This window comes from Chiroxiphia lanceolata, chromosome 1 (genome assembly GCF_009829145.1).
Source record: "Chiroxiphia lanceolata isolate bChiLan1 chromosome 1, bChiLan1.pri, whole genome shotgun sequence".
Classification (NCBI taxonomy): domain Eukaryota; kingdom Metazoa; phylum Chordata; class Aves; order Passeriformes; family Pipridae; genus Chiroxiphia; species Chiroxiphia lanceolata.
In genome coordinates this window covers 138,328,449-138,352,632 of record NC_045637.1, presented here as the reverse complement: position 1 = coordinate 138,352,632, position 24,184 = coordinate 138,328,449, and the positions used below count along the sequence as shown (strand labels likewise).

At 39.2% G+C, this 24,184-nt stretch overlaps 1 protein-coding gene across 4 annotated transcripts in view; it reads left to right on the top strand.

The window, feature by feature from the left end:
• Positions 1–17,304, top strand: part of PRTFDC1 (phosphoribosyl transferase domain containing 1) — a 44,784-nt gene extending 27,480 nt beyond the window's left edge. For 2 of the 4 annotated variants that reach the window (XM_032700383.1, XM_032700375.1), the window contains 4 exons: positions 12,819–12,901; positions 13,314–13,360; positions 15,298–15,374; positions 16,024–17,304. In XM_032700383.1, coding sequence (XP_032556274.1) covers positions 12,819–12,901; positions 13,314–13,360; positions 15,298–15,374; positions 16,024–16,071 — 255 coding nt within the window. In that variant the 3' untranslated portion in view covers positions 16,072–17,304. Of the gene's footprint in view, positions 1–11,377; positions 11,396–12,818; positions 12,902–13,313; positions 13,361–15,297; positions 15,375–16,023 lie in introns of all 4 variants that reach the window. The other 2 variants (XM_032700381.1, XM_032700364.1) reach the window with 2 other exon arrangements.
• Positions 17,305–24,184: the final 6,880 nt, after the last annotated feature.

The following is a 24,184-nucleotide window of genomic DNA, read 5'->3' as shown; positions in this document are numbered from 1 at the left end:
CATTTCTTTCATACTTTATTGAACCATTTTCTCTGCATGTCATAGGCTCTAGCAACAGTTCTGAGAGCTGTTTCTCTAGCATTCTCCTAAATATGTTAGCCCTTCAGTATTTAGTAAAATGTGTGGTAGCTGTGTAACACAATGTTTTATTCTCTAGATTAAAATACATATTATACTTACCGTTCCAAGTTTGTTTCTCAGAATTCTGTTGGTTCTATACTTATTTTTCTCTCCTTCAGTATTAACTGCCTTAAGTAATGTAGAGACTTCTCTCCCTATTTGTATTTCTTTCCAGAATAATGCCCATAAATTTGCAGAAAAAATAATGGCATTATTTAGAACATTATGTACCTGAGAGACAGTTTCTATGACAGTAAATGTATACAAAATCCACTATATACTTCTGCAATAATCATGTCCCCCACTCACCTCAACATCTTACTGTATTCCTATCAGACATGCAGCCTTGCCTTTTTCATCTTTTCAGAGGTTGATTTTATGTGTCTTGAAGCATTCCACATCTTCAGTACCTCTGCTGAACTGCCATCTTTAGTCACTTCTGTTGTTCCGCATTTTTTCTTAATTAGATTTGATACTGTCTATTCTTCTGACAGTTGCCATCCTTAGCTGCTTTTTCCAAAGCAAAAGACACATTTCTTTGCACTTTCTTCTTAGGTAATCTGTTCTACTGCTCATCATTATTTTCTTTTGTTGTTGTTCTGGAGGAGGAAAAAGTATAAAAAAAACTTGCCAGCCTTCCCATCCCATTTTTCCCATGGGCTCTGCTCAGCCACTGTCTACCTGCTTCTGCATCATACATGTTCATAATTCTATTTGACCTCTGTCCAGAAAATCCTCATCAAATTCCATGTGTCCAGAAGATTGCATTTTTTCCTTCAAGTCAGAAAGTGAAGACAGTGATTCATTCCTGCATTGCCTTTAAACTAATTATGGTAGTTTGTTCTACTTCTTATGCACAACAGAAAGAGTGCTGTGAACATGGCTGCAAGCAGAACATGAGTGTGCAAAGCTCTCTAAGAACAAAGCATCAGGCCCTCCATTATGTCCCCCACTCTGTTAACTCTTCAAGATTCTGAACCAGTTTTACAGAATTTAAGTAGCTGGAGTCTGTATTTGTGGACTCTTAAAACATCAACCAAGTTGCTCCCATCAGCAGCTGACACTAAGCAAAACCAAGTGTCCAAAAAATAATATTTTTGACATACCATATCTGTTCTTTAAGAAATGGCATAAGATGTGGATAAGCCTAGCAGAAAAGATTAAAATCAGACATACATGACCCTTTCTAGAACCCCGTAAAAAGTTCCTATTCAGATGTCTCATTTCTCAAAAGTCTTTCTTATTATTTTCTAACATTGTGATGAAGTGTTAATATATGTGGATTTCATTGTTGTGTGCATACCATAAAATGATTTCTTATAGCTCCCTTTGGACCTCTTCACTGAAACTCAATTGTTTAACCTTTGTTTGATGAGCATTCTTGAGCTTTGTGGTACTGCTTCTTCAAGCTTAGCTTAAGTTGTCATAAAATGTCTTTAACCAGTAGTACCTGAAGTTTGCCAAATACAGTGCTAAGAAAGCAAGTGCTGCAGGTGTGATGAGTAAACTGATAATCCATTAAAAATTCAGTTTGAAGAATCACATCAATTTATGTGTTTCTACTGATATGCAGTACACATGAAAAGGTTTCTTTAGAAATAATCTAACTGAAAATGCAGACTTCTGAATGGAAATTGAACTAAAGGGAATGAAAATACACTGTATTCTGCCTCATCCCCCTAAAAAATAAAAGAAATAGACATAGGTAAAAAGGAGATGTATCTTTTGCAGGGGGAGGTGTGTTTGGTTTTGGTTTGTTTTTTTTACAAATATGCCTTCATTTGTGAAACTGGATGCATAAAAGAACTCAGCAACAGTGTGCTGTGTGAATACACAGCAACTGTGTATTCATATATATTTTATAAGCTGGTATAACTAACAATATGTTACAAGTACCCTCAAATAGTTTAAGAATAGTTCTATCCAAGGAGAGAGGAATGAACTCAAGCTATCAATGGGAACTTGACGATGAAAGTATTTCCATCAGTCCACATTTCCATATATTTTCTCCACTTGTAAGATCAGCATTATCACCATACCAGATGATAGGATGAAAGGTCTCTCTAGGCTTGGATCATGCCTTCTGCAGCAGACAACTGAAATTATATTAGGGAAAGGAGGTACAAAACACAGCAAGAATAGAAGCTTACAAAATCCAGGTTCATTTTGGATACATCCAGTGCTAGAACTGTTATCCACATTTGTGTCAAATCTTTGTACCTCCTGTTACGCCTCTAGTCCCACTCCAGAAAGGAGTTTCAAATTTAAGTAGCACACAAAAAAGTTCTTTTTTCGAGATTGCTACCTGCTTACCTTCAATGAGCTTTACAAGACTTAGGTACAACTGTCTTTTTGAATTACTTCCTTAAAAATTTCCGCCAGTCTTGCCACACTAAGGTTAATTTTTTTTCTTTTTCTTTTTTTTTTTTTTTAACTTCCCAGTACAGTTATTTGGCCTGATCACAAACAGAGCTTTGTTTAAGAGATTCCTTTATCTTAGGGTCCAAAAGCACTTTGTTGGAACTTCTGAGTGATTAGAATGAAGGGTCTGAAATGGTAATTTCTTCACTGTACCTACATTGTCTCTTTTGAACTACCAGTAGTTTTGATTTACAGACTTGATGGAGAAGTCTCCCTACATCAGGCATGTTTTAGCGATAGTCAACTGTCATCACTGCTAAAATGGTGAACCTAATTTTCTTTTCTGAATTTGAATCGGTTTTTTATCTTTTGCTCTTGCCTTTTTTAATACCTTTGCCTACTGGATTAAGCAGCTTGCCATTATCAAATTTATATTGCCATATGGTTGCATATTTGCCTATCACACAGTCATTACTTAAGCTTCTTTTAGATAAACTAATACATTGAGAGCCTGCTGTACAGTACCAGTGTACTGTAGGATGTAAATGAGACAAGGTTTGAAGGTGGAAATAAAAACGGGAAACGAAAAGTAGGCAGTTGATATAGTTGGAAGAAACAAAAGTTCAAGCTCACAGATCCTTCTGTTGGCCTGAACAAAATCAGCAAACTTCAAGCTAAGTACAGATTGGGAGAAATTCTTAGTTTTAACCTAATGTGGTAATCAGACAATTTGAGATAAGAAAAGTGATTGCCCTACTTAATCACCTGCCCTCTGACTAGAGGGGCAGATAAAAATGTTAAGAATTCCTCTGAGCTAAAATAAGAGAGCAAATTATCAGCTGTGGAACACTGATAAATGAGTTGGAGGGCAGCTGCAGTGGAGGATTATAATGTGCTGTAAAGCCAGTATTTTATTCAGTCCATGATTTCAAGTGCATACAGCAGTTCTGAATTTTTGTTCCCAGGCTCAGCTGTTGAAGATATTTTGTGGTCTCTCTGAGGCTGTGGGCTGAAAGGTCAAAGTTCTTTTGTGAAAAATGTTCTCCCACTGGGAAATGGGCTGTTAATTAAATAAAAGCTATTACTTCCTGCTACAAACCTTACTTCACTGTAAGGTAGTTTTTTCAGGTCTCAAATCATTCTCCTTTTCTCTGTCTTAAGCTCTTTCTGTTCTTAAAAAAAAAAAGTGTGTGCATGATATTCTACTGATTTATGCTGAAACATTTAAGGAGGAAATACCCTACCTGATTGTCTTGTTATACATGAGAGGGCTGAGTTTGTCCTCTTAGCTGTAGTATTGCATTAAGTACAGTTGTTTGTTTGATTACTTAAGTGTAGTTTCAGCTTTCAAGGAAATACTGCCCCTTTCTAAATTTGCAACTTAGCATTTTACCTTGTTAAAATTTTACATTTTATATTAATTCAAAGACAGCTTTTCCCTCAAACCCTTATTCAGTGCTAACTTCAAAGTGCTGCTATTTCATAACAATTTTTCCTTCCAAATTAGTCTTCTGAACGGAACATAAAATCAAAATCTAGGACAAAAAATGTTATTCTTTTTTCAGGAAGGTGAAAAATAGTTTCCATAGAACTTAATACTGTCAGGCAGGAGGCATACATGCTCTCATTACTCTGCTTGGTCTTGTTAGCTGACATTATTCCATTTATTACTGACCTGTGGGAAGATAAACAATAGAAATGTATTGACTCAGTGCCCGAGTATTTTTCAGCTTATTACAAGTCAGGGGTTTTCTTACATGTACTGTAAAAACAACCTACTTCCTTGCTGTGTATAAGCTTGTGTGGCTTTAAAAGGCAGTAAACTAAAGATTTTCAATTTTTGCAGGTTTCCAGTCCATTATTAAAACTTTTAAAATTCACAGAGATATTGAGGTTTATTATAAGAGTGAAAATATGTCTCTTTATCATGAGAGACAAATTCCCATGCAATGCAGGGATTAGAAATTATTTCTTTTTCATTTAACGTAGTACTAGTAGTGTCAAACCCCCTCTACTTTTTCAAGATGTCCCAAGACATGCTGCTATGAACCATCTTTACTACTGTCTAGAAAAGAATATGAAAGCACACATTTTATTTTTGTGTAGATCCAGTTCACACCACAATTATTATTTCTGCTCAGTGTAAATGTTCATGTGCAGAGTTGCAAGCTGTGTGTGCCCTGATCACTCAAAACTGGAGAATTTTAAACTTCACAGCACTCCTTGCATTCAAAACCACAGAGTACAATTTTAGGGCCACTGTAATGTTTTCATAAGTGGTCTGGACTCTGAAATTGAGGGTACCTTAAGAAAGTTGGCCAATGACGCTAATCCAGGAGGGGCTGTGGACTCCCTCAGGGATAGAGAGGCCTTAGAGAGAGATCTGGATGGGCTGGACAGCTGGGCAAAAACCAACCATATGAAATTTAACAAGAGCAAGTGGTGCAGGGTAATCCTCCTGGTGCAGGGTAATCCTCTTTGTACGTACAGACTGGGGGATGAGAGGCTCAAGAGCAGTCCCATGGAAAGAGACCTGGAGGTTCTGATCAATGGCACGTTGACCATGAGTCAGCAGTGCCCTGGCAGCCAGGAGGGCCAACCTTGTCCTGGGGGACATCAGGCAAAGCATCGCCAACCAGCCGAGGGATGGGATTGTCCCGCTCTTCTCTGCACTGGGGCAGCCTCACCTCAAGCACTGTGTGCAGTTTGGGGCACCTTCATGCAAGAAGGGCCTCAGACTCTCAGAGTGTCCAGAGGAGGGCAGCCAAGTTAGTGGAAGGCCTCAAGGGCAAGACTTACGAGGAGAAGCTGAGGTCACTTGGTCCGTTCAGCCTGGAGAAGAGAAGGCTGAGGGGTGCCCTCATGGGAACCTACAACTTCCTCAAGGGGGGCACTGGACAGGGAAGGTGCTGATCTCTCTCTGGTGACCCACAGTAGGACATGAGGAAATGGAATGAAGCCATAACAGGGGAGGTTCAGGTTGGACATTAGGAAAAGGTTCTTCACTGAAAGGGTGGCTGGCCAGTGAAACAGGCTCCCCAGGGAAGTGATCAGGATCTCAAGAAGCATCTGGTCAATGGTCTTAGTCATATGGTTAAATTTTAGATAGTCCTGCAAAGAGCCAGGAGTTGGACTTAATCCTTATAAGTCCCTTCCAGCTTGAGATATTCTATGACTCTATATTGCACCAGCCTATCTCCTGCCAGCTACCTGGTAGAAACAGCTGTAAACACAGAATGATTCACAGTCATCCATATCTATCAGCTCCCAGCCTCCCTCTGATCCATCGACAATGGAGGCTGATGATTCTTTTGCAGTGGCTTGATAGGAAGGTGTTTCATTCTCTGAGAGTTGAGCCAGTATCCCTTCTTTATTTGGACTATATGTGAAATCTTTCCAGGATGTATCTTAAAAAACTGCCTGTACTCTGTCTCAGTGTAAGATATATGAACACCATTTTTAGATTTCTGGATGTACTTCAGAGATTGTATTGGTGCAAATGGCTCTACTCAGAAATTAAGCCATCTTCAGTCTAATCAACATGTCAGTAAATGTTCCTATTTCCTGTTCTCTGAGTTTCAAAAGTAGACAGAATCCAGAACGCCAGATTGCTTTTATTTTCATGTGGTTTCCTTCTTTGCAGTTGTCTTAGGTATATCTGAAAGGACAAAAGTCTCAATCTATGTGGTACAGGAGCTTCAAACACAAATACTTGAGAAAAGATCTTTTCTTCATCATCCTTTAGATTCTTATAATTTGTCCAGCTATCAGTTACTGCTGTAGCACCACAAGCTGATGAGTTTTACCGGTCTCCTGTGCACCAGCTCACAGGTGGATTTCACAGTGAAGCTGAATAAGGTCTTTCAAGTGACTGACCTTTCACAGGAGATTCTGGATGGAGCCAGTTGTACATTTAGGATGATAGTGACATTCCTGCTGATGTACCGATTTGTTGTATCCATTGCATTGTTCTTTTATCCTCTGCTGTTCATCTGATCAAGGATAAGCTAATGTGTTTCAACCAGTTTTAGTTAGACATCACCACTATTTAGTCTTGGTTACTGTGTATCAAAACATTTCTTGGCAGTTTGTAGTTTGTTCCTCTGCTGCTCTGCTATGCCATCGCTTTTCTGGAATATTCTATCAGTAGCCTCCTTCAACAGTAGAAGGGTAGGGGATAGGCAGCCATACAGTCAGTTTCCCAGAATATCACATTGTTTTGTGGGAGATGGTTTCTGATACCAGAGGATGGCAAACCACTTTGAATGCCTTCAGTCATAAGCAGCAGTTAATGACTGAAAAGTATGATGACTTTAGACTCAAGTAACCCTGCATAATCAAAACAGAGATTAAAGTATCACTCTGAACAGTTAGGATGCCTGCTTATTTGTAGTTACAAAATGTTTTCATATCTAAATGTTTTGTGGTGGCTTTTCCACTACAAAGTCTTTACATACGGGATTTCTCTATAGCACTGAAAATCCTCATCGGTGTTTTTTGGAAGTAATGAGAATGTGCTTAATAACAAAAAACAAAACTGTGTTTCCCGGCCCAGACAACTGGTATTTTCAAAGGACCAAATTTCCCAATGTATATAATTTGTAACAATTGGACTCGACTCTATGGAGAAGAGGCAGGAATAATGGAATGCTGGTCAGACAATTTCAGGGTCCACCAAAATCCTTCCTTCTCAAGTTAGGCAATAAATACAAGATCTTACACTTCAGCTGAAGTTACGTGCAGGTGACTATCACTCTTGTGGCCAGACAAACCCTTCAGGCATGTCTGGATCCACATTAATCCTCTTTCCTTCATATGAGTCATTTGTGATAAGGAAACGTAGACAAGATTAAATTTCTATTAGATGGATGTATAACTGCTTGGAAAGCTGTTCTTAAGAAACAGTTAATTATGCTTCACTGTCAGACTAGGTGCATTAAAGCATGTTCTCCAGGGACTGTACAATATTTAGTTCCTGACTGAAAGATGGAATTAGCATTTAATGCTAGTCATACTACCTGGAAAAATACTACCTGGAAAAATACTACAAGATATTAAGATCTTAAGCAATTATTTTAAGAATTTGGTTGAAAGAATGACATGTAATGACAATAAAGATGAACACTAACTTCTGTGTTTGTATAGAAGTAATCTTTTGCATAAACGCAAGTGAGGGAGGACTGACTCAGCAGCAGTTCTGAACTGGAGACAATAGGTGGATTACAAGTTGCACATGAGACACCAGCGTATCTTTATGAAGGATGTAACTGTTGTACTGGAATATATAGAAAGGAAGATTATTTGTAAAGCGTACAAAATGGTTCTTTTATTCTTCTCGGCACTGGAAAAGGCTTCTTTCTGGTTTGGGACACCACAACTGGAGGAGGATTCTGACGAGTTGGATAGGTTCCAGAGGAGAACAAAAGAGTGATCAGAAAGCTAGGAAATATAACTTGTGAGAAGATGTTGAATAAATAGGGGCTATTTAATCTGAACAAGATGAAACTGGGGAAATACGTCTTTCTCCAAATATAGAAGAAAAAAAAGAGAAGAAAATAAAGCTTTTTCTATGTCCACTGCAAAACAAGTTCAGGCCAAATATCAATAGAAGTTTTCTAAGTGTACGTTTGTTCTTAGATAATGAGGCATTGAGACACATTGCTTGGGGAAGATCTGAAGTCTTCATCATGTTCTAGAACAGGTAAATCAGATATCTGTGAGGGATAGTTTAAAGTTGATTCTTTGGACCAACAGAATAGTCTTGATGACTTTCATGGTCTCTTCAGCCCCATGATTTTTTTTTTCTCGCAAGTTAAATAGTAAGATCTGCTTCTCCCTATTGATTAATCCCAATTCCATGGCCAGGGAGGCTGTTGTCCCCTCATTCTGTCCAATTTTGTCATTTCCACTTGCAAGCAATCAAGAGAATCCTTATTTCTGATGTTGACAGAATAGCTGAAGCAACAGTAGTAGTAGCAAAGAAACCCATTTGTCAATCAATGAAATGTCTCAGGACTGTGCTTTTCTTTCAGTCTGTCACAGCCTTGTGTGCACTAATAGCCCTTTAATGGCCATGACCTGTGTCCCTTGGGGCCCCCACCCACACCTGTGGGCATAGGAGCGGCAGCTGAGTTCAGCTCAGCCCTGGACCAGACCTGAGCTCTGCTGTGTTGGTATCGACCTTCAGCTCAGCTGCAGCCATGCCTGTATGTTACTGCAAACACTGATCCAGACCTTGACTCGTAGACTGACTTTGTCAAACTTGTCTCATCGCTATGGACCTGCCTGCAGTTCAGTGGGCTGTGTTTCATCATGGTTACTCTCACTGGACCTGATCCCAACCTGTGGATTGACATCCCAGCTTGGCCTCACATCTGCCTCATCACCATGAACTCACCTGATGATATCCACTCTTGGTTGAACAAGTCTCAGGTCTGCCTGCTCTCCTCGCTGGGGCTCTGTGGGCTGAGCCTGGGCTGGTGAGGCCCCTGCAGTGCCAGCTGTGTTACTGCCCTGAGCTCTGGCTCCCCTTCACTCCGGGAGCGAGCAGCCTGACACTGCTAAGGCAGGACTGTGCAGCCCTCTGCTGTGTCAAATTTGGGGTCCCATTTCGTGCCATAGCTACTGGATAGGTCTTGTCACTAGAAGGTCTCTGTTTTTCTACTGGGAGTAAAGTTCTTGCCGGCAGTGTGAAGAGCAGCAAGAGATGCACAGAATGATTCAGGATGTCAGGCTGAGGGTAGGTCAGCCTCTCTTACCTTGCAACTCACAGTCATCCTGAACTGGTTTCCTGGTACTGAAGGAGTTCATTTCCATCTTTAGTTCTGGTGAGGTTCTTTCCTTATCAACTCTTTTGCTCTCTCCCTGTATCATATATATCATATATGTGTGTGTGTGTGTGTGTGTGTGTGTGTATAAACACATAAATATTTACATATATCACCACCAGCTGCTCAGATTCCCTGGGGATGGTTAGACCATTACTCCCACATGTAATCTTCAGGTGTCCACTGACTGAATCAGGTGATTTGCTTATTCCCCAAACCCAGGTGTCCTGAGCTAGTCTTTGGAACTGTTTTTCCTAGTTATGACTTCATCCAGGAAGCCAGATGAGAGCCAAACCATTTTTGGATCCAAATGGCTTCCTTCAAGGAAATGTGTTCCTGCACACCTGTCATAAGCTTCTCATGAACATGGTTTTGGTCTCTTCATCTTATCTAAACAACTGACGTACTTCTATTCTTTCTTGAAGAAGTTTCTAGAGGCAGGGCATCTTTGGACTTTTGTTGTTAAGAGGCCTTTGACTTTTTACCTCCACAGGACTAGGTGTTTCAGATACAGAGTTGTTTGTGTCAGCAGCTGAGAGGTTGAAAGTCAGGAGTGCCAAGTAGGATAACCACCAGTGAAACCTGTTATGAACACACCAAAAAGGAGCCACCCTCCAAGATTAATATACATTCCAGCAGAGCTCAGTCTAAATTAGTGGCTTTCTTGAGTGATATCTCCATTGCTGACATCTGCTCAACCACTACCGGGAGTTCCCTCCACACCTTTACCAAGTGTTTTGCCATTTCAGAAGCATCCAGGTATAATATAGTGTGTGGTAACATGTTTCTGCAGTGGTTGATGCATGAAGCATGCTGTCTCCCTACCAAGCACTGTGAGTGTTAGGAGGAGCTGCAGTATGAATATAAATATGGATAATCTATATTAATAATTTCTGTTTTGAAGATTAAAAATTATTTACATATCAATTAATGAAAGTGTCAAAGGTGTGCTGTTTGTCAGCATGCTCCCTTCACACACTCCTTCTCCATCCATTTGAGTCTTTCTCAGAACTCTCAACCTTGGGATTCTGTGATGGAAAAGGAAGTTAGACAGTCTCCACGTTATGGGTGTAGCAAAGCCAACAAGCTTGATAGAAAGGAAGCAGAGTGTAAGCTAGTCTGGTGAATACCGCATGGATACGAAACTGGTCTTGAGGTTTTGCAGAACATACAGCGTGCACACGTGTGTAAGATGTATACATTGATAGACAGATAAAGGAATTTGTGAAATAACTTTCTTCTTGCTAGTGCAGGTAGCAAGGTTTCACTGCAGACAGTAGAGCTTAATACAAGATTGTAAGAACTTTTGAACATGCCTATGATAATGCTTACTAATAAATACATTTTTATTTCTTCTAATAAGGACATTGCGTCTTATTACTGCTTTTAATAGAAGAACAGAAGTCTCCTTAGATACTGTGATTCCTGGAACAGTGATGAACCATTTCATCAAAAAGATCAGCCTGTGTGATGACGCTGTCATAAAGCCTGACATCACTGCTCTTGGCTGGATCACTCCCCTTCTCTTCAAATAATACTGATTTCAGCAGCAGTATTTGAAGAGAAAGAGGGTGCTTCCCAGCATGAGATTGGGTGGTGCAACCTAGCCTGTAATCCTTTACTGTGAGGTTGCTGAGGCGTGGGTGGAGGGAGGAAGAGCATCTATTTCAGAGAAAGAATATTATTGCTGTAGTCTCATATTAACATTGGAAATAATATTTTAGTGAACTGTAGGGTACACTGTAGTACATGGCTAGAGACACTGGAATGAAGTGAAGCTCATTCCATTTGGATTTCTTCCATCTAATTTTATTTTCCAAAGCTACATCCGTTCTTGGACAAAGAGGATAATCTAGACAGAGCTGAATTAAGTTGTAGCCCTTGACTGCAGGGCTTGCTCTTATGGCTGGCTCTTTTTCAGGGCACAAAAATGAAACAGGAAACTCCTTGTGTCCTGCTGTGTTGTACATATGCACATGAATCTGTCTTCATTTCACTTTTTCAAGTATTTGTTTCTTTTAGTATGTGAATATTGTGTAATTGTATTACTTTTTGTTTGTTTCTTCCAGAATGTTCTAATTGTGGAGGTAAGCTCGGTGCTTATGTCATATTGTACTTAGCTAAAGTCACACAGTGGAGTCATGACAGGGTGTTCAGTTTCTAAAGCCTGTGTTTACACTTCTTTAGCTGGGAGGTAGTGAAGAGGGAGAGGGGTTGATTTGCTTAATGGCCTCTCAGTCTTTTTGCAGTTGCATGACGGATCAAACTGCATTGCTGTCACTCTAATTAGTGCTTGGCCTTGTGATACCCAGAAGTCTTTGTTTCTGCATCATTTGATTTGTTCTTTCTGTGGTTTCATCTGCTCATGTTCTGCGAGTTGTTCTGTTCCTTGGAGGACAATGAATCAACTGCAGTGATGCCCTGCACTTCTCAGGTGCATGACTTTGAAATAGTAACCCTGAACATGCTTTACAGCTTCAGGGTTGTTCACAGGCTGGTTGGGAGTGTCAGTCATTCCCTCAAGTCCCATCCCCAGCTCCTGCATCCAACTCTCCATCCAGCAGTGTCCCCTGGGGGACTGCCCATCACAGAGCTGTTGTGGGTCAACTACAGTGTTCAGTTGTAGAGGAAAGAATGTATCACCTTATTGGTGCTTCAAATTAATATAATTGATTCTCTTTGAAAATGTTGAATAAGCAACTGGTACAGTTAGAGAGCACATCAGGATCTACCTGGCATTTCAGACCCAGTCTGGGGGATGTAAGCTGGAGAGTGTAATGAAGGAATGGTATAATGTTGGAATGTCTTCTCTTAGCAAAGGGTGGGAAAAAAGTCATCAGCCACAGGGTTGGCTGGTTACCTGAACAAGCTGCTAGGAGCTCTATATTTGTTAATTCTAGCTACTGTAACAGAAATTAGAAATGTCCAAAGAAAATTTTGTTAATGCTATTAGACAGCTGGGGAGCAGAGGCAAGGTGTTGATAATGAAAAATCCACACCCAAAGAGTTCAGGAACAGCAGCTGCTCTCCATGTCCTGGTTGGTTTTGTAGCCAGGTACTTACTGATCTCATTGAGATGACGTTGGGTATGGCAGCTCTGGAGAAACCACATTTGTACTGGATTAAGAAAACAACAAATAGGGTAGATTTAGTCCTGACATGGAGAGATGTTGACATACTGTGATCTTAATATGAAAAGTCTAGTCCCTGCATCCTTACAGCCCCCAGTAAGGTCATCTCCAATCCCATGTTACATCTCAAATACTTGCAACATAGCTCTTTTCAAGAGGAAGTGGATAGTCCTTGAACTGATTATTTTATGAATAGAAAGTGCTTGCTTCGAAGAGTGTAAGCTCAGTTATAACCTTTTTTGGATGTGGCTTACAATGCACTGGGAAAAATAAATCATCTCCACAAAATAAGAAGGTGGAACTGCTCAGTCATTGTCCAAATTTCCTCTTTTCAGCTTTTCTTTGTGTTTGACTTGCTCTATTTTTCATGTTTTGTAAGGATATTGTTGGAACTGGAAGGACCATGAAGGTTCTGCTTAATACTATAGAAAAATACAAGCCAAAAATGATTAAAGTGGCAAGGTGAGTAGAACAATCACAAAATAGTAATTAATTAGTCTAGTCCAACCTATTTTCGGTGGAGGTTCCCATTCTGAGATCCTGCTTTAATTCGATGCTGCACTCTTGCATGGGGAGCTGTGCAGAGGAGCTGCTCGAGTCACTAAGGGGAGGGTGGAGGAAACGAGAGGAAATGCTTTTGTATTGTTCTGCAGTGACAATGACCCTCTAGCCATTTCAAGGCTGGCACTGATGGACTTGGAAGGGGAACACACCCACCTCTTCCCTGCCATCAGGACATTGTCAGGAAGGGAAGCAGAACGAGAGCAGGGATTCACATGGCTCAGAAGTTTTTTGATAAAGGGAAGAGTTTTTATGCGTATTATTCAGTGACATATCTAGATTTAAGCACGGTTTATTTTATTTTTAATTACAGTTTGTTGGTGAAAAGAACATCTCGGCCTGATGGGTACAGACCAGATTGTAAGTGTTGTTGTAAAAATCTGTACATGACAGTAGAAGAAGTTACCACTACTCTTATCACTTACCTTTCATATCATTCTGTGGACTACTAGAAGCATTGAAAAATATCAGTTGTCAATGGGACTACAGGATTCAATGGAAGGATTTGTATAATAGCCTCCTTATGTTTTCTGTAGAGTACTGACTTTATAGGGAAATTTAGAAGGGTTTTATTTTATCCACAAAAGGTGAGTGTTTTATCGTCTGTCTCTGACAAACTATATAGAAGAGAATGTGCATTTCTTCTTTTTCCTTCTTCATTGCATCTCTTTGGAGGAGCTGCAGGATTCCATCTGAACATGAAAGATGTTTTATTATATAGGTATTTGCAAGTTTTACATTTTTTAAATCAGACTAACACTTCTAATTAATTTTTTGAAAAGTATTTTTTTAAAGGGTAACTACTGTTATTATAATTAAATCCCACCCCCCAAAAAGCAAAAGATAAATTGGGCTTTTTAAACTTCCTCCTGCTGCTCTGTTCGTGTCGTACCAGCACCACTTCTCTCTGAATTACTGGTCCTTACACTATACTATGATGAAAGCATAAATGGAGCTATACCAAGCTATTGTAATTTTAGACTTATTTAGAATAAATGATGTAATAAGAGGTATGTGGCTAAATACAGAAAGAATAGAGACATCTATAAGAGACCAACCAGTATTTGCTACTGAAGAAGGCTCTGGTCAGCTGAGTTGGAGAGGAGGGTAAAAGGAGAGTAGGCAGGTGAGTACCAGGAGGCAGCATGAAGGGTCTTGATTTGGGATGTGGGAGAGAGGGAAAAGTTACTTAAATGTTGAGCATAGCCCTGAAGTTCTGGCTCAGTAGTACGAACTATGACCCAAACATTTTGTTGTACAACTTTTTATACAGTGGAGTGGTATTTTTAACATTCACAATTTAATTCAGTAAATTAAGGTATATATTTAACTGGATTCACTGATGATAAACATATAAAAAATGCAATAAAATTACTTCATAAAGGGTAGCATGTATTAACTTGTAAAATGAAACAGGTTTTATCCTTGTTTATTCAAACTGTGATGAATTTTATTAAGCATCAGAGATCTTTTTGTAAATCACTGATAGTGCTGTCTCATTTCCTCACCCAAATTTACAATTCCAAACTGTCTATTACCCCTATTTTTTCCCAACTGAATAAATTCCTTACTTGAATAGCTGTAAAATTTTTTGTGTGGACCTATTTTTTGTGTCTCTAAGATTGGGGTTTTCTCTAGCTACTTAGTGAACAATTTGGAAAGAGTCTAACTTGTTGTATATAGTGCTGATACTGCACAGACCTTCACAGTCAAAAAGATGCATGCCTGTGCTTAGCTTCAGATGTATGACATGTATAATTCACCTACACTGCATGCATTTACTTTGTTAACCATGTTCATGAATCTTCATAAGTTGGGGCTTTAATTTAAGAAGCATTTGAAATGTTTTGGTAGCATAATATACAAAATAGTTTTTGCTGTTCTCAGCAGAACAATATCTAGATCTCTGAAAGTTACTTCTGGTTTAAAATCGTACATTTAAAATCGTACATCTGTGATACTGGACAGTTGTCATCACACACATATACCACAGAGTTTCCAAACACAAGCAGAATTTTCCAGCTCTGATTCTTGCTTCCTTCCACAATGTGCCAGTGATAATTGTACACAACTCTCCTACTCTCCCCTGACTATTCACATGCCTGTCACAAATACTCTATGACTGGGAACTGGTTATGGGGCTGCTGCTGACCTTGATGTCTCAGAGTCAAAAGTAGCATCACCTCAACTGACTACATATATGTAGAGTTTGCTCATTGAGAACCAACACATGAATTAAGGACTTATAATTTCCACTGATCTTGTATTGATGGTGTTTGTTATTTGTCTCAATACAGATTACGGATTTGAAATTCCAGATTTATTTGTGGTAGGTTATGCCTTAGACTACAATGAGCACTTCAGAGATCTAAACGTAAGTTTCTTATTAAAAAAGTTGTTTAAAAAGTCGCTGGTTTACTTTTCCCATATTTATTCCCATAAATACCCCATCATTTACCTCCTCCTTTCAGCCCTGAGGAGGTATGTCTTTGACGTGGTTGGGATTTGGGATCCTTTGACTAAGTGCAGAATTCCCTGCAAAGCCTCAAATAATACAAAGGAGTCCCTGCTCAGCACTGAGAAAGTTCCTTCCCATCTCTTCCCCTAAGAGCAGAAGTCATACCTCTGCTATAATTCCATCTTAGGTGAGCCTAGGACTTCTCAGGTCCACCGTTCCCAGTATGTGCGGAGACAGCTGTAGAAGTGAAACACAGCCACAGGTCAGACGGGTTGTCTGAATGCTGTGTTGCCTGCCCCTTTTCTCAGAGAGGTGAGGATGGAACAAAGGTGCAAACCTTGCCTTTGCTTCTTGTGGTACTCCCAGGATGGACCTCAAAGCTGGGAATTCCAAGTGGAAAAACTTGCTGTAGCTAGAAAGTGAAATCAGAATTCACTTCCAGATCTCTGGAAAGAGTAATTGTAAGATCACTAGATTGGCCAAGCCAAAGTATTTCTGAAAAATTAATTTATAATCAATAATGTAACGAACTATGCTTTTGCAATCACTGTTCTATTTTTTTCAGCATATATGTGTTATCAATGATCATGGCAAAGCAAAATACAGAGTCTGAAGCAGTAACATCCACACCTGAATATTTGAGAGAAGCAGAAATTTGACTACACTCCCTCAAGCATCTCCCAGAAGAGGGATTCAGCCGACTCGTGTGTCTTTCAACTCAGTATAATAAGGGGTTTACTCTAGAGATACTGATTAATATTTGCAGAAGTGAGAGCTCTTATCTAAGATGTGAAGTATAGGGCTTTTAAAGTTACTACCTTTTTTAAGTATTAAAATTATCACATAAGATGCCTTTTGACTGATAACTTGTCTGCCTCAGGTCTCATTGTGAATGCATCTTTTTGTTCACTCCATCATTCCACCCATCACAATTCACATACTTCATGGCATTGCGTAACATAATTCAACAGTGCCGTTCTGTACATGAAGATTATTTTAGAGGTTTTTACTGACTTCATCATCCCTTTAGTCTTGGTCAGATATGCTGCTACTAATTTGAAAGCATTATTTTGATTTAATTCCACAATTCAGAAGTTTCAGCTGAAGCGCTATGTTGTGTTGCAGTTCAGTAATGCCTCTTCCAAACAAAGTTGTAGCTCTCAGAATGCACTGAATTAGAGTGTAGGTCAAAATGAACCCTTGCAATACACTGTTGATCTGAAACTGGAAGTTATCTGGTTCTGGTACGTCATGTAGCCATAGATCTAACCTGTTTAATGTGCTGAATTTTAATCAAGACAAAACAATGCCAGGCAGGTTTGAATTTCTGCATGGTATCCCTTGCTCCCATAGGACACAAACAAGTATAAAAATTAACGGTATCCTCTGCTTATATTCTTAATTAAACCTCATTAAGCGCAAAAGTTTACTTCTAGTCAGACAGTTATTCAGTTATGATTTGATTTTTGTAGCATGTCCAAGTTGAGACTTTTTGTAACTTTTTGTTGTCTTCGAGAATAGAGATCTGACAATACTGGAGAAGACTTGTATAGAAAAAAAAGAAAATAAATGTATAGGAAAACATAGAAAAACAGGTCATGCATGAGTGCTGTAGACTCTAGGGATTCCTTCCTTTCTTTATACATCATGTTTGAAGAAGTTTGTGAATTTACACACTGCATTAACTGCAAGAAGTGTAATTCTGTATTGAATGTAACTGTTCTTAACTTCCCGAGGGAAACCAATGCAAATAAGGGGCTGTGTGTATCAGTAGCTTTGCTCTGAAATGTGAGAGGCAGATCATTATTAGCTGCTATAAACTAATAAAGAAACATTAAGAACACTTGTTACATTGCACAGTTGTTTTTTTTCCTGCTTCAGCATATTTCACACATCCCATAAAACTTTTAAAAAATATGCATTTAACTGGTAATATAAACATACCTTATGTATGTATCCTGTGACTCATAACCTGTTGTTATTTGGATAAAATCCATGATGTTAAGGGAACAAAAAAGATCAAAGAATTATTATTGCTAGAGAAATGCCTTAGCCCTCTCTTACCTACTCCTTTAACCTATATTTTAGAAGAATTCTGTAGAAAAGCTTTCCCTTAGAGTAACTTTCTTCTGTTTTAAAGAATGCATAGCCATACAGCCCCTGGAAGAAGCTGCTGAAGAGTGTCATCTCTTTTTCTTTTATGAGAGTGTAAAGTTTTTCTTACTGTTTCTCACTTCTATTGATTTTGTAGTAATGGCACATTGTGTAGACTGACATGCTTAGGTTTAGTACAGGACATCCATCAGGTTATTGCCTCTTTTTCCTCTCTTCTTAAAAAGTCACAGTCCAGTTTGCCTTGCTACAATGATCAGTCTTCAGCAATAATAACCACAAAAATGTAGCAAGTGAATTTGTGTAAAATTAGTGTGAAAATATGAAGTACTGTGTGAAAATGTGAAGTACTTTAGATGCACATAACTAAGACAGTGTTAAAGTTGTTTAACTGGAAGATTGATATTATTAAAATCTACATAATTAATAGAAAAGACCAGATTTCTAGAAAATATAAGAACTGGAATGTTTCTTCAAATTAATTCCATTTCCTCCTGTCATCATATTTTTAACATTGTGAAAAAGCACCATACAGATTTCACTAGTGAATTTGCATGTGCAGTTTTACTGTGAATAAAGGGAGTTTTCTATTCTAATGTGATATTTAAATTTTGTACCTTCATATGTCTGAACATGTCCAGGTATCTCAGCTGCCATCGACATTACTCTTTGCATGAAGATCTTCCATCTGAAAAATTAATTTTCGATTACTTTAATAATCAGATTCCAAAATATCATTAGTGTAGCTGAGGGAACAGGTAATCATGCATGTATGTCTGATCAATATTGGCTTTAGTCTCTTTGGTGTGCCCAGAGAATTTACTGTCTCATGTTTCAATAGTAGTGCTGGTTCTTTTCTTTAATTAAAAGGCCACTAAACATTTTTTCAGTTGTGGTTGCACTTTATGACCCACAAAGCTACGTTTGGGTTTTTTTAATCAGTTCAGCAACATCTGTTGCTTAAGAGGAGAGGATGTTCTTTAAAATCCATTAATTCCCTTGGGCATTGTGTTTATGTATTGTGTGGACTTCTGGTTTTATCTGTTTTTCTTCTTATGCAGTTAACACCAGCATTCTTTCCCTACCTGTTGAATACAAATTAGCATGGACAGTAATTTGTTTTAAAGTTATGTAAATGTTTAGCAGCCATCAACCAAATATTGGGAATTCTAAATTTTAATATTTCTTTATACTGAAGAAAAGGCTGAATTAGCTTCTCTGCATATTTTGTATTTTTATTTTCTCATATAACATAGCAGTGAAAACCCCTATTGTAATCAAACTTCTTACACATGCAAACTGTAATTCATTCTAGCTATCTTGAAAACTTTAATTTTCAGTTAAAAGTGAAAGTCACAAAAGAAAACCATTACAGGGTTGTGTAGCAAGAGAAAGAGGGATCCTTGCCCTTTTGTAAAACCATCACATTTGAGGATGTTTTTCACTTCTTTTACCTTTTTAAATGTTTTCCAAAACCTCTTATAGGCTATATATAAAGATATGAAATTAATGTAGTATCTCAGTGTACTGGAAAAGGTATCTTAGATGCTTTTTCTCCTTAAATTGGAGGGAGAAATGTACATATATAAGTTAATGTAGGTGTGTGTTAGTTCAGTTTTCCAAAAGTTACCTCTGCCTGTACCCTCCAGATGACTAAAGAGGCTGAGTCAGCCTCCTCCTGTGCTTGTCTCAGTGCCCCCATTTGAAATCTCACAGTGGGAGAAACAGTGTGTCAAGGCTTTACTCACCCTCTCAAAAAATCGAAAATAAAGTGGAAGGAAAATAAAAGCTTTCATCCTAATTCCATACACTTTTCACAATTACTTGCTTAATGCCACATGCCTTCCTCTGGGAAGGCAGTCACGTGCAGCTGTCCCAGCACCTGAGCTGAGAGTGTTTGTACCACTAGGGAATGGCTGCTGGGCTTGCCAAGGATATTCAGAGCAGTGACAGCTCTGCAGCAACACTTGGCTGACTAGAAAAGTTTGATCACAAAGCATAAACTTGGGATTATTTTGTGGTGTTAAGAGGATAATTATTTGTTAAGAAAGAGCAATATTATGCACTTACAAATGATGAGAAGGGGAAGACAGCCCAAATAGAGAAGGCAGTGCTAACAAACTGGGGAAAGGTTGTCATTTATTTTGCAGAAAACATGGAGAACACGCAAAATTTTTTAGAAGGGAAAAAAGGAGACATCAGTTCTGGGTGAGGCTCCATAAGCCCTTTGAAGGCTGTCAGCTGTAGTTTGGATACTTGGGCTGTTACGAAGCACTGGCTGACCCTACCTTCCTTTCTGTCAACAAACTAGTGCTTGGTTTCTTTGTACCTTCACGCGAACACATGCGTATCCGCAGCTGAACTTTCCACTGCTGCCAGCAGTTGTTTTGGAACACTAAGGGGATTCCAAATGCAGAAATTTAGACTCAATTAGTTAAATACTTGCTGTCAAGCCTTGTTCCTTCTGCTGCTGCATGGAGCAATGAACTACTGACAAACTATTGGAGTCTGCAGTACAGCAATTTATGTGTAATGCTAAGTTTTGGATACTGTTCAGAGGATGACCTTTCGTTTGTTTCAGGAGAGGCATTAAAGTTTTCCCCTTTTTTTCCATAGCAGAAAGAGACAAAAATGACTTGCAGTATTGTGTTCTAGCAGTCTATCTTCGAACTCCACAACTAGGCCTCTGATAATGGTAAGAAAGTCTTGTTTCTAATTATGACACAAAATTTCATTTCATTAAATTATTACTACACGTTTTCCAAAATCCATTGGTCCTCCTGTTTGCAAAGGTTTGTACATTTGTCAGCACCGTTAAGTCACGAGGTTACACAAGGGACAGCTATTGCTGGAAGATGTATGTTATGTTTCATAGCTATTGAATTTGCATAGAAAAACATTGGAATTCAGCTGAGATGTTTTGGAAGCAATGCCAGAAAACAAAGTTATCTTGAAGCGCTTTTTTTCCCCATTTTCCTAAACTTCTAGAAGTATTAATCTCTTTTCTTCAGATTTCTAATCTCCAGTTACACCCTGGTTTTATGTTTGATCTTATCCTCGTGTCTTTTAACCAAATCCTTGCCAGTCCTGTAGTTTTTAATGACATAAAACTACATAATGTTTATGAGGAAAGATAAGCTCTTGTTCTTAAATGTTCAAGAGCAGATTTTCGAAGGTGCATGAGCATCCAAGAAAATTTTATGGGATTTCACCTGCTTGGGTGGGTGCCTAGCTGCACCCTTCAGTGACCACGTACTTTTGAAAATGTTTCTTGCCTGATCTGGATAGACTGGGAAAACATGCAATAACATAACTTGCAATGAAAACAGGGGATATCAGAACAAAAAGGAGAGTCGAGTACAATTGAGTCATTCTTTGATGTGGGCATGAATATTTCTTTGTATTTCTGAACCATGCAAGTGTTGTTTAATTGATCTATTTGTTTGGAATTTCATGAGAATTATTGTAATGTTTCTGCTTTTTCTTAGGAAATTTGGAATGAGGTGAGAGTGCTCAAAATTTAGCTTTTGGAAATAATAACTCGGCATAAATACTAGCACAGAGAGACAGGAAGCAGATCAGCTACAAAGGAATATTCAACAACAATGGCATGAGCAGCAGAAGAGTCAAGGAGCGTAAAAATGAAGTGTCATAAAAGCACTTTATCTGTGGAGTGTTGATTGGAATGGATCCACCAGTGGGTGTACAGGAAAGGTATTAAAATTGGTTGAATATGACCTGCTGAATGAGTGCGGACATAGAAGCTTTCTGCTGAGAGCCAGTTTGGTCCTGGGCCCACTTGTGCCATATGGGAAAGAAAACCATAACAAACTGAAATTGTTTATCTTCCTCCAGAAGCATTTCACATAATAACATGATGCTATTAACTGCATTCATGTTTTTGACTACAAACACCCAGCTGAAGCTTCCAGTACTATTTTGCCTAAGCTGTAGACGAGACAGTCTCAGCTCTGTAAAGTCAATCTCAATCTGTGTCTTAAATTTAATCAATTACTAGACACCTGTGTTACTCCATCTAAATAGATCTCAGTGTTGTTCCTAACAGCCTCTCCGTCTTATTTTCTGAGGTTTTTAGGTCTTCTCATCTCAAGCTTTACCCTGTTCCTTAGAACTTTATTTCCATTTCTCCTAACTCCTCTTAGTCTGTGTTGGGCAGAAACTTATTTACAAGCTCAGCAGGTGCTGCAAGAGAGATGAAGGATGCTCTAGAAACAGACACTGCTGAGTTTGCAACCCTAAAAGAAAACAAACCCCACAAACTGCTGAGACATGGCTAGCAGTCAATGGTCTTTCATAGAAGATTTTAAGAAAAGTAGCAAATATTTAATTTAAGGGTAAAAAAAGAAAATCTCTGGTTTGTGTTCAAAAGTATCGGAGTGAAGAAGTTAACGGGCTTGGGAGGCATGGAGAGAGGACTTTGTGCCACCACCATTGCCCAGCATGGTTTTTTGCTCCCATAGCTTAGGCAGCAGCTGGGGTTGGAGCAGAAATCCAGCCATTGAGACACAAATCAGCACAAAAAACATCCTTCTTTGATGCAGCTTTTCTAGCTCCAGTACTCAGACAAACACAGAATAGGGTTTATGCAGGTCATGTCTGGCACACTGTTAATTCTGTCAGGCCTCAGCCATATCTCAGGGGCTAGGGCAGTCTAGCTAAAATATGCCTCAAAGTATTTTAATATCTTCCCCACGCAAGTCACAAGCTGGACTCCAAAGCTAGCAAGTGTTTTCCTGATTATGGTCCATTTATTTATAGAGAAAGAGTCAAATATAAGAACACATTTCATGTGCAGAAGGGAAGAAGGAAACCAAGGCACATCATGGCACTGCCTCAGGCTAATATGAAGCCTTTGGTTGGGCACAGATTTACCAGGGTTATTTTCCATCCCTTAAACTGTGTTTAGACTGTCTCAACTTCAGCAGTCTCCGAGACATGTAAATTATTTTATGCAGAAGGACAACAGCTTTTTGTGAAGTCAAAATAGGTTGTGAAAACTGTATGTAAAGGTACTCAAGAAGGAATGCGTGTTCTCTGTTTTGAGTAGCAAACTCACACCATAGAATACAGGCCCCACTCCTGTGGAGGAACACAGACCAACTGACCACAACTGCTCACACGCCCTGAGTTAAGCCCCTACGGATTCTTAAGAAGGTCAGAGCCACAGATTTTAGTTAGTATAGGTGTACACATGAAAATAGTATCATTTTCAATATGGATTTTATTCCAAACAGTCCTTTAGCCTCCTTTAATATAATGGCACCGGTGTAAAATTAGGAATGCTTGTACAATTGTTAACTACAAGGGTGTAAATTTTGGGGACAACTTTTAAATACATTACTAAATATGGTGGGAAAGCAGTCGTGCAGCTTGTAATAAGGCTCAACACATGTTCATCCACCAACATCCTCTGTGGGAGTCTCAGCTGCTGAGGTAAATCTTTATTACCTGAGGAAAGAAAGGCACATCATAGCTGTTCTCAGCCATCATTAGGCAGACTTTCCAAAGCTCATAATAATTTACAAGGCCCATTTCTAGTAAGAGAAAAAGAGTAGAATATAAACTCTTGTTTATGAATCATGACAATCAGCATGGGGCACAGCTGCTTTATTCTGCTCTGAAGTTCCACCTGCTTATGAATCCCAAGGCTTTCTCCCTTGAGGCTCCTCAAGTCCAACCCCGTCTGCCTAAAGCCACAGTTTCATCCACAGCCATTATCCTGACAGAGCAGGCAGAACCTCTGTATCTTCCACCTTAATTTGCTAAGAGAAACCCTTTCCTAGCCAAAGCACTAAATTATGTAAAATTATTATCTGTTATGTAGTGCAGAGGTGGCCACAAAGTACTGGGTATCAGCTGAGCCTATGGGATGACAGACTTGGCTTGAACCAGAATGGAGATCGTGGTGTTTTACCGTGCTGTTTTTGGAAGGGCTGGGTTGGGAGGATGAGAAGGACAATCACAGTCTGTTGTTTATGCAGCAACCTGAGCCAGAAGCACAGTGTCCCCTCAGGGCTCAGAGCCTCTCATGGCAGAGAGGAGGCAGCAATGCAACTCCCAGTGTCAACTCCAGCACCCAGCTGAGGTCTCTTGGTATTTTCTGAGCTCAGCTCTTAATGTTAGAGCAGATGGGATCACAGTTTAAAACTGTAGAGATGTAGGAGTTTGCTTTTCATCACGAACAAGCTCTAAATAAAAAATGTCATCAAGCTACCTTTATAAGCATCCCTTCCCTTCTCCCAAGGGTTTGTGCTTCCCTCCCTGGCTGCTGGTGCTACTTTGATTCAGCTTCTTTCCAGAACCAGTTTTTCTCACCCTCTGCTGGTTCTCATTCTTCTCCCCAGACTGCTGCATAAATGTGTATTTTGCAGTCCAAAAATACCATTCCTGACCTACCATTCCTTGCCAGCTCACGGCTACAACATAAATAATAGGGTGGGTGGGAAAAAGTTATTTTGAAAATCAAGAAAGGAGGTGATTTCCATGTTTAGGTTTAATCAAAATTATAGCACCAAGATATATGAAACACTAAGGCACCAAGGCCTGGCTGATGTTCTCCACTGCTGTTGAAAGGAGCTTCTGCCTTCATTCCT